The sequence below is a fragment of the Lacerta agilis genome, chromosome 17, assembly GCF_009819535.1.
Source record: "Lacerta agilis isolate rLacAgi1 chromosome 17, rLacAgi1.pri, whole genome shotgun sequence".
NCBI classification, from domain to species: domain Eukaryota; kingdom Metazoa; phylum Chordata; class Lepidosauria; order Squamata; family Lacertidae; genus Lacerta; species Lacerta agilis.
The window spans coordinates 17,290,034-17,300,585 of record NC_046328.1 but is presented as its reverse complement, the minus strand read 5'-3'; the positions used below and the strand labels follow the sequence as shown (position 1 = coordinate 17,300,585).

The window sequence follows — 10,552 nt, the reverse complement described above, 5'->3', positions numbered from 1 at the left end:
GGGGTGAAGCCAAATGCTTTTTGGTCTTAACTTGGGTGGAAAAGGCCAAGAACTCTTCCTTGCTAAAGGCTGTGTGTGGATACTAGACAAGAACACACAGCAAAAAAGCAGAGTGAACGGAGTTCAACATTTGGATAATCTCAATGTTGTTGTTGTTGTTGTTGTTGTTTTTAAAAGCATGTTTCTAAACCTGTTTGCTGCAGGTACAGGCCTTCTAAGCCCCTCTGCCTTCCAGCTGCATTAACTGCCTCCCGTTCCCCCTTGAGTGAGGCTTCCTAGAATTATTTTACAGTATTTCTGAACCTTATAACTCATGCTTCACAAGAACGAAGTAGCTTCCATTAATTACAGTTGCGGACATAATTAAAATAATAACATGTGCAATAAAATTATGACATCAATCAATCAATCAATCAATCAATCGGTATGAGACAACTAAACCTGGACTGTCATGCAGGGGGATCATATTCTAAAAAGTGTTTTAAAAAACAACAACAACAACCCCAAACAGAATCTCAACTTATTTGAAGCCCTGGGATGTGCTCAGGGCTGTCCTCTGTCCCACCTAGGAATCCCTGCTGTCTCCTCCCCCCACTGACAGGCAAGGCAAGTGGGGATCAGGCTGCTCCACCTGTAGCCCTTCCAGAAAGATGGGATTGCAATGGAATGCTGCTGAGTCAAGCGTCTTGTTGCTTAGATTATCTTCTTTTTATTAGTACAGGTGGCTCTTTACACACCCCAGCGGTGCCTCGAGTCCCGCAACGCTCTCTGGAGAGGGCTCTGCATCCCCTCCATAACCTCCTGCAGCCTTGCCCAGCCCCTTCTCTCTAATAAGTTAGTATAAATAAAGCAAGCATTTCAAATTCCCTGCCCTCCCCAACCCTAAGCAAGCGAAGCCTTCTCCCATCAGGAACAGTGCAAGCTGGGGGGTGGGGGGACTTGCAAGGTGGCAAAACAAGGTACAAGCAGAGAGTTTCAAACCCCCCCCCAGCACACACATACACCCCCCTCCCTGGGTTCATACTGCACAGATGCTCCACCAACGGTGCAATTGATTTAGCCCAGCACAGAAAAGGCCAGAGAACAAACACATTTTTTTTTTTACACATACACACACACACACACACACACACACACGCTTCCCATCTCAAAGGAGCCCCAAGTTCCAAGAGAGTCATTTTCTCCATGTCCCGAGCAGCTGCCACGGTGTCCAAACGCTCTGGGGAAAATTGCTCTCTCCCTTGAAATACAAGCAGATTGATCCGTAAAGGTGGGCAATCGTCGTGCTAACTGTCTTGACAGCAGTTTCCTAGGCAGGGGAGGAAATAAAAGAGAAGGGGGGTATTTTACTAGAAAGGCAGAGATCCCCCAGGCCATGAGGCCTGTTGGTGAGACAGTGCTCTGGCCGCTATTGCGAAGCTGTGGTCCTTGTGGTGTCGGGTGTCGTGACCACTGGGGTCATGCTGGCTGGGAGTAAAAAGTCCCAGCATCTCAAGCGCTGCAATTTCCCCAACCTTGCTCTTAAGGGCCACAGGAGTGGGGGAGGTGAGAGGGGGATGTGCAACATGGATCACAGGATGGAGAAGTGGATGAACAATGGTTGGCATGGGCAGCGGAAAACAAAATAGAAGAGTGCCTCTGCGAAAGAGCAAAACTCCCTAAATGGAGAACTCGCTTGCTTGCTATTCTTTTTTAAAAGACCCAAGAGCAAAAGGCCTGAGCCTTCAGAGAGAAAGCTGAACGAAAGAAAGAAAGAAAGAAAGAAAGAAAGAAAGAAAGAAAGAAAGAAAGAAAGAAAGAAAGACCAAGGCACAGTGCGTATGCTTCCTCCACCCAAGAAAGGAGGCCACTTCCACCCTTGTAAGGGACACATACTTAAGAAGTGAGGAAGTAACAGCAAACATCATTATGGCTTTTCATCCTCCTGTTCTGGCAGCTGAATGGGAAGATGAAATTCTGGGTCTGGTGGGTAGGGCAAAGTGGGGGTCCCACCTCAGCAACTAGATCACCAAAGCCGATTCTAGGTTGCTCTTCTAGCTGCAGTAATCTCTGGCCATTGTGAACTCGCAGGAGAGCATGAATTGAAAATACAAATTGTGGGTTGGCATTTGGGGCTCAACCCAAGCATCAAAACCCAAGTTGTGATGCTGGGAATGTATAAAGCAATAATAAAGACCACCTCTGAGGATATGCAGAGTGCCTTTCCCTTGCCGCCAAGTATGTCAGCCCACATGCAGCCAGGATTAGAGCATGTGACTTCCAGACAAGACTTAAGACGGGGCAATTCTCTGCTGCCCGTCAACGCCAAGGCCACTGGAAAGGGAGAGGGCAGCCAGCTAGGTCTATATATGGTGTTTCAGCTCCCAAGTTTGTTTAACCTTCCCAGCCCCACGTCTGCAGAAGTGGCTGGTGAAAAGCAGAGGTGGGAAGATCTGGGCTGCAGCTGGCCCCGTGGTGGGTGGGGAAGGGGGCTTACCTAAAATATTGTGTTTGCAGAGGGGGCAGGTCTGTTGCAAGAGGAGCCATGGATCCACACAGTCCCGGTGAAACTCATGCAGGCATGGCAGCACCCGGAGACACTGTTGGGCAGATTGAGACAGTTTCAAGAGCTGCATGTCCCCCTTTGAAGAGCTCAACCCAAAGAGGCTGCAGGGCAGGGAAAAAGGAAAGTGTCTCACTCCCCCCCCCCTCACAAACACTGGCTCCCATTTGGAAAAAGGGAAAGACCACCATATGGGGAAACAGCAATGTAATGCACATTAAGCAGGGCCGTTACCTGATTAAAGAAATCTTAAGTTGGTTAATTGTGTGGGCTTGTCGACTACTCTTAAGAGCTGTAACTCAGTAAGAGAGCACAAACTTTGAATGCAGAAGGTCTGGGTTCACTTCCCAGCAGACCCGATTTAAGTGGTTAGATAGCCTTTGACAACTTAATGCTCTCTGTCAAAAACATGGACAAGATGGACCAATAGTCTGATCTGTTCCCCGTCTTATGTCTCTTTCAAATTTGCTCATGGCTAGAGGGGGGTGGAAGAGCCTTTATCGGGCAGCACCCTTCTTTTGCTGTTACATTAAGCAGGCACTGCGTTCTAGCAAGCACCACTGCAAAAGAGGCTTGCGGCCTGAAGGTTTTATAAATGCATCCCTGAAAACTCGGGTATCTCTTTTAAATCTGCTACCTGATCGAGGACAGACCACTTCTTTCTTCACACAGCATAGCTGAACTATGGAACTCGCTCCTGCAAGAGGGAGCAATGGCCATCAAGCTGGATGGCCTTAAAAGGGGTTTAGACAATTTCATGGAGGATCCGTCAATCAAAGGCTACTAGCCACAATGGCTATCTTCTGCTGTTGTGCTCAGGTCCTGCTTGCAGGCTTGCCACAGACAGCTGGTTGGCTGATGCGAGAAAAGAATCTGGGATCAGTCGGTTATTTGGCTTGATCCAGCAGGACCCTTCCAATGTTCTTATGTTCATTTTTAGTGGCTAAAATAACCTTTAATCTATTAATCTACGTGGTGGTGAAGTCTATGAAAGGTTGCAGCCGCAATATTAAGGCACACAAGGAGGTGGTGATGTGCAAGAGTTTGCGCATGCAGGGCTGTGACTGCGCATGCACTGCATCTGACTAGATACGCCATAGGCTTCCAACTCCACTCGGGGCTTCTAGATACAGACTTTAAAAACACAGAGGAGGCAGAAGCCCTCCCACAGAAACCCTGCTGCATCCTGAGAGGCACCGAGACGTGTTGGCCTTTCGGCAAGCGCTACCTGGTTCTTGTGGAACCGGTCCAAGCAGATGGCGCAGCTGTCAATCTCGTGAGCCCAGCTCCGGGGCAGCTTCCCGGGGTGGTAGCGCCGAGTCTTCAGCGCTGAGAGCCTCTGCACGATGTGCTGCTTGAGATCGAGCTGCAGGAGGAAAGGCCGGGGTGAGCCTCAGCCTGAAACCCAAATGGGAGCTTTCTGCCAGGGGTGAGCAGGGCAACATAGCAAGCTCACCTCGGAGTCCTGGTGGAGCCGGCTGTGCCGAGACTGTCGCTGTGCCTGCATGATCACGCCTGTGCAAAGGATCAAGGCAATGAGCAAGATGGCGTTCCACAGCTGTTGGAGATACTTCTGCAAGGAGGACACACACACACCGCATAAGAAGTGAGGCCCCATCACATACTACGGTTCTAGGTCAGGAGAGAAAGGAGGTGGCCCAAGATGGCATCAGACTGTTGTTGGTGCACTGACTCCGGCACCAGGTCTACCAATGCAATTTATACAACTCAAGATGTTTTCCATGGGCATCTGGTTGACAACAGTGAGAACAGGACGTTGGATTAAGTCGGGCCATTGGCCTGATTCCAGGAGGCTCTACTTAATTCTTATAGCGATGGTGCAGAGGGGTGCGTCATTTTCATTTTTAAGAGGGGGGGGGGGCACCAGAACCGCCACTAAATAAGAGGACACTTCTTAAAAGCAAGAAAAACTCCACCTGTCGATAGTTAAAAAGAATAGCCGTGCAATACGCTTCCAGGTACTGGAATACTGTTACAGATACAGCAGTTCCCTGGAAGACAGCCAGGTGAGATGCTGACTGGACTCCCAAGCTCTGTAAAATGGCTGCCATTTATGCAAACGCATGGCACGTTGAAATGCAGACTGTACAGATCTGAAAGTTTCCCAGTCAAACCACCCCAGAACTTGTTCTATGAAGGGAGATCTTTAATCTAGAATTTTAGCACTTCTGCTAAACTTAGTGTTCCTAGAGATCTTTTAAAAGAGAGCCACAATACTGAAACTGGTTTCATATCAGAGTAACATCAGTGGTGTGCATCTGCAAAGTCTAGAAGATGTGAATGAGCTAATATTATTTTAACTTGAATGGACTGGGGGGGGTGTATACTGTACACACACACACACACACGGCTGCTAATCTTGCTCTTGCCAACCACCTATCTCTCAACAGCTTGCTGCTCCATTGATTGATTGATTGATTTTAGCAATATTTAATAGCATCTTATTTTTACAAATTTTGCTTTTAGCAAGAAAAAAAACCCTGAAAATGCACTTGGTCCATGTTTGCAAAAAGCCAGTTTTTAAAAAAGAGAGGAAAGCATGCAACAGCTGATGCAAGAACAGATCTTACATACTTCCCGTATGAGTTGGGGTGGGAACATACCAATGGAATACAAGATTTGCTCTTACTATCATCTTGGAAACCATTTTTCCCAGGAGAGTCCGAGCTGAACAGAAGTACTTTTTAAAGACACACCTACAGCCCTACCCCATCTCTCTGTCACAAAATGAAATTCCTGTACATCATCTTGTGCGGTACTTTTGCCATTGGCAGATAACAAAGTAATCTTAATTATAGCAGACAACTGCTGCTCTCATTTCCTGGGCAGGGAGGCCCTTCACAGAGCAGTTGGCCCAATTCGGCTATGGCGCAGGGGTCTAATATGGTTTTAAGCAGAATGCCCATCCCCTTTGATCCAGCAAGGGGTACCAACCTGGACTCTCGAGCTGTTCTCTCCTGTGCAGATGACTCCTTGCCACTCTCCATAGAGACCGCCCCGGGACAGGCCACAGGTTGACCACAGAGTCAAGGTCACTCCCTTATAAAGAAGAAACACACACAGAGAGAAAGTTTTCAGGCTGAAGTCCAACAATGGAAGCAGACAAAGGGGAGGCACCCAACAGGCAAGACGATAGATCAAAAATATTTAACCCATTGGATGACCAGCCCACACATCTTGTTCCCCTGCTGAACAATGAGGGAATTGGGGGGTTTAAATATATACTGTGCCAACTGGAAGATAAGCTCCCATTTCCCTTGAGGATTACATACCACGTTTTCCAGTAGCACCGCTTGGTATGTTATCTTTGCTGTTGCCCGAAGACCTCTGCGGGCAAAAAATAAGAAGAAAATTAAGAATTGTCAGATCAGATGGTCGCCAATGCGGCCCCTGCAGGCACCAATATGTCTGCCTGGACCTCAAAGGGTCCCCACAAAAGGTCTCTGTAAAAATACCCTGGAAAATCCTCAATGCATAGGAGACACCGCACCCTCCTCCTGTTCAGAACAGAGGAAAGGTGCAAAGAGCTTCTCTCTGTGAGCGAGCACAGTGGGGATGATGGGGTTACCTTTCCCCAAAGATGCCTGCCTGGCTCCATCCCTAATCATTTTGCATTGCCAGGCCAAGACAGGTGCTTTCTAGGAAGCTGGCCTCTGCTTTCTCTGCTGCTGTGATTGGATGGGTGGGAGGAGGGATAATGGCACCTACTGGTGTCATTTCCTGCTTCACCTCTTAATTTAGCAACATTCTCCATTGCTTTTAAATTGCTCTCATCAGCTGCTCCAGATCCTTCAAGAAAGTAAAACAAACCAACGTTGACCTACCTCCCCGAGCCAGCAATGGGAACCTCATGTAGGATCTCCTGCCCTCCCCAAAACCCAACCAGTCTCACCGTAGCAATGCACCAAGGAGTTTGGTAACATTTTCTGAAGTCTGGACAACAATCACAGGCTTGGAGAGGACCTGGGAGACATCCAACTGCAGCGGGGAAGAGGAAAGTGAGAGTTTAAAGGGGCCGCTGGTAGGGCTGGTGGCTCCTTCAGGCCAACTGAGGTCCACCCTTCATCCAGAAGGGCAACGGAGAGGGAAGGGGTGCTGCTTACCTCACGGATTGCGTTCTGATTCAGCGCGAGGATAAGCAAAGCCGAGGCCCCCAAGACAAGGGCACGCTTCATCTGCAGAGGGAGAAACCACAGAGATACAGTAGGCTAGTTTTTATATACTGTATTGGCCTGACTAGAAGCCACACCTTTTCTCCCCCCAAATTCCGACCATGAAAAGTTAAAGTGCAGCTTAAATTTGTGACCTTACAAAAAATGGCTTTTTTACGGTATCGCTGCTGAAACAGACATATGGTAAAACAGAACGGGTGTGAGTGCCTGCAGGATTTTAAGGGAGTGGCTTACATTCGGGTATTGTCTCTCTCTCTTCCCCCCCCCCTTTGCCCTTGAATTTGAAAGGTGAGGCTTATATTCGGATGTGGCTTATATTTGGCCAATACGGTACTATACTCAACCCAGGCAAGCAAGAAGCATGATCAGAGCTCAAGGAAAAATTCCCGCTTGGCAAAAGCATTTCTGGAGGGTGTGACATGGGGCCAGTGAGGGGTGTGGCCTTGTGAAGTCCCGAGAGCCAGCCGGAGAGACCCGGAGGGCCACATTTGGCCCCCAGGCCTGATGTTCGTCTTCACCTGTGCCTTATACCAATAGTCTCTTGCCGCCTTTGCAACGCACAAGAAAACGTATCTCAAAACACAAGAACGTATAAAACCCCAGCAACCTGAGAAGCACTCGATCAGAGGAATGTGTTACGTAACACCTCACTACTGACGGGGTCACCATATAGTTAAATGTTCAACGCTGACCCTGTCTCGAGAAACAACAACTTTCCCTCACTCAAATAATAATGTAAAAAAGTAAAAAAAGGCCTGTTGGATGAAGCCAGTGGCCCATCTAATCCAGCATCCTGTTCCCACAGTGGCCAACCAGATGCCTCTTCGAGAAGCCCACAAGCAGGAACTGAGCACAAGAGAATTATCCCCTTCTGTGGTTTCCAGAAAATGGTATTCTAACTGCAGCATGCCTATCATGGTTGGTAGCCACTGATAGCTTTCTCCTCCATGAATTTGTTGAACCCTCTTTACTATGTGCTACGTGAAAAAGCACTTGCTTTCTTTCACCTGTACTGAATTTTTCAAGATGGGACTACAACTCCCACCATCCCTAACTAGCAGGACCTGTGGCCAGGGATGATGGGAACTGTAGTCCAAAAACAGCTGGAAGACCCAAGTTTGGGAAACCATGCTCTAATCCAGGCATGGCCAAACTTGGCCCTCCAGCTGTTTTGGGACTACAATTCCCATCATCCCTGACCACTGGTCCTGTTCACTAGGGATGATGGGAGTTGTAGTCCCCAAACAGCCGGAGGGCCACGTTTGGCCATGCCTGCTATAAAACCAAGCTAAAATGGCATGCAGAAGGTGCCAGGTTCAATCCCCAGCATTTCTAGGTAGTGCTGGGAAAGTCTCCCCTGTCTGAAATCCAGGAGGGCTGCGGCCTGTCAGTGTGAACCATAATGAGCTGGATTGACCAATGGTCATCCGATTCCGTCTAAGCAGCATCCTAGGAACCTACCCCAAAAGAAGAAGGTTGGGTCACAGCAATAGGAGGAAAAATAGGAGACTCACCTTGTTGACCACAGCAGTGGTAAAGGACTCTTCCTTGCTGCCTCGCGGGTGATCCGCCTGCTCCTCGCCCACTGGGACGACGCCAATCCAACTGTCATCATCCTTCAGCTTTGGGTCGGTGTCCCCCACCTAGAGAAAGAGGTGAGCCCTCAAAGTTAGGGTCTGTAGCCACCCGTGGTCATGACCAGCTTGCCAACAGTCCCAAGAAGAAAGGGGTATGACTGGCCACTCTCTCCGCAGCCTTTAGAGGGTCTTCACTTGATGGGGAAGAAAGGGGAATCCCCAGAGAGGCAGCAGCTGTTTGGTTTTTGGTGGGAGGGAACAGTGGGTTCACAGTAGATATTGGAGGGTTATCACTTAACTGAGGGGGGGAATAGAGGGTTCATCTGGGGCAGGAGAAACCCCTCTTACTGACAGGGAGTGCAGACTCCAGCAGGCCTATCTGCAGGGAAGGGGATGCCATTTGACTAACATGTTGCAGAGGACAACCAGCAAGGGAGGCACTGGGGGTTCCTAGCAGATTATTGGAGGATCACCATCACCACTCAGCTGAGCGAGTGGAAGGCAAAGAGGGGTGCACCCTAACCTTTGACACCTGAGATAGGAGCTTTACGGCCCACCCTATTCCTGTGACTTGTTTTAACTGTTTTCAATATCGGATTTTAAATTAGGGTAGCCTGCCCCGGGGGTCCTGATGCTTAAGGGTGAGCTGCGTTGTTATTGTTATTATATTACTATTATTATTTACAGGGAGCAGATTCGTACCTAATCGTGGGGTCTGTGGGGGGGGGGGGTGGTATTTGTTGCTGCTATTCTCATTATTTATTACTATCATTTACCAAGAGCCGGTTCCTACCTAGCCCTTTTGTTGGGAGTGGGGGGAGAGGCTGTTGTTGTTGTTGAGCAGGTTCCTACCCAGCCATTTTATTGGGGGGGGGGGGAGAAAAGTGTATTTGTTGCTGCTGCTGCTGTTGTTAACAGGGAGGCTGTTTCTACCTTATTATTATTATTATTATTATTATTATTATTATTATTATTATTATTATTATTATATAATTATAATAATATTTGCAGGGAGCAGGTTCCTACACAGCCATTTTATTTGGGGTGGGGGGAAAGGGGAAGAGAATGGTATATGTTGCTGTTACTGTTTTATTAATTAATTAATTATTAATTATTAATTATTATTATTATTATTATTATTTACAAGGGAGCCTGTTTCTACCTAGCCCCTTTGTCGTGGGGCCGTGGGGCAGAGAGAATGGTTAATTATGGTTAATTATTATTTGCAGGGAGCAGCAGGTTCTTACCCAGCCATTTTACTGAGGGGGAGGGAAAGGGAATGGTATTTTGTTGCTGTTATTATTCTTATTCCTATTCTTTACACGGGCTGGAAGGGTTGGCAAGGGCCCTGAGGATTGATCTTTAACGGGGAAGGGGGGATCCCCAAACAGATCTGAGGAGGGGAGGGGGGTTCATTGAGAAGGGCGACGGGGGAGGAGTGGGTCGCCCCACTGCGAGATGGGGAGGGTCGTCGGGGGGGCCCGCTCACCAGGACGAGGCTGCCCCGGATGGCTTCCTCCTCCTCCTCGCCCTCTTCGTGGGGCCGCTTCTCCCCGCGCTCCGGCTCCGGCTCCGGCTCCAGGCCGGGCCTGCCCAGCAGCGCGCCCTGCAGAGTGTAGCTACTGCCGCCGCCGCCGCCAGTGGGGCCGCTTCCCTCGGCCTGCGCTAGCTGCTCTTCGGGCGCCGGCGGCTGCGGAGAAGGAGGAGGAGGCAAGAGCAGCACCTCCACCTGAGCCTGCCCCGCCGCCGCCGCCACCAGGAGGCCGCCCAGGTGGCTCAGCAGGCACGAGAGCAGCACCGGCGCCCGGCCGGCCGAGCCCGAAGCCGCCGCCGCCGCCGCCGCTGCCGCCATCATCGCGTCGTCCGTCGAGCAGGCCCGCCTCTCCTGCCCTTCTTCGCCTTGGAGCGGAGGAGGAGGAGGAGGAAGAGCAGGAGGAATCCGCCTCCCTCGCGGAAGCAACGGCCCGAGAAGGGGAGCCCAGGCCGGGCACAGCGAGCAAGGCCTGTCCGGGAGCCAGACGGGTGCAGAAGCTTCCGGCAGCCAAAGGAAATGTCTACTCAGGAGTAAGCCCGGTATCGAGTTCAGCCGGGCTTGTGTTCTCAAGCCAAGAGGGCGAGCGGGATGGGCACCCTGCTAGAAGCGCAAAACGGTGCGCGGCTGCTGCCCAGAAGCAAGACCCTCGCCCCCCCCAAAAAAGTTGGGTTTGTGTAGGATGGGTAGCCTGAAAATGGGGCAGATC

At 49.8% G+C, this 10,552-nt stretch overlaps 1 protein-coding gene across 1 annotated transcript; it reads right to left on the bottom strand.

Moving 5' to 3' along the window:
- Positions 1 to 1,108: 1,108 nt before the first annotated feature.
- Positions 1,109 to 10,347, bottom strand: RNF215 (ring finger protein 215). Its single transcript, XM_033174898.1, has 10 exons — positions 9,802 to 10,347; positions 8,250 to 8,378; positions 6,667 to 6,738; positions 6,456 to 6,541; positions 5,836 to 5,890; positions 5,498 to 5,602; positions 3,999 to 4,115; positions 3,771 to 3,908; positions 2,477 to 2,579; positions 1,109 to 1,309 (listed from the first exon to the last, which is right to left on the bottom strand). The coding sequence occupies exons 1-10, from the start codon at positions 10,165 to 10,167 to the stop codon at positions 1,287 to 1,289; spliced, it is 1,194 nt and encodes a 397-aa protein (XP_033030789.1). The 5' UTR covers positions 10,168 to 10,347; the 3' UTR covers positions 1,109 to 1,286.
- Positions 10,348 to 10,552: the final 205 nt, after the last annotated feature.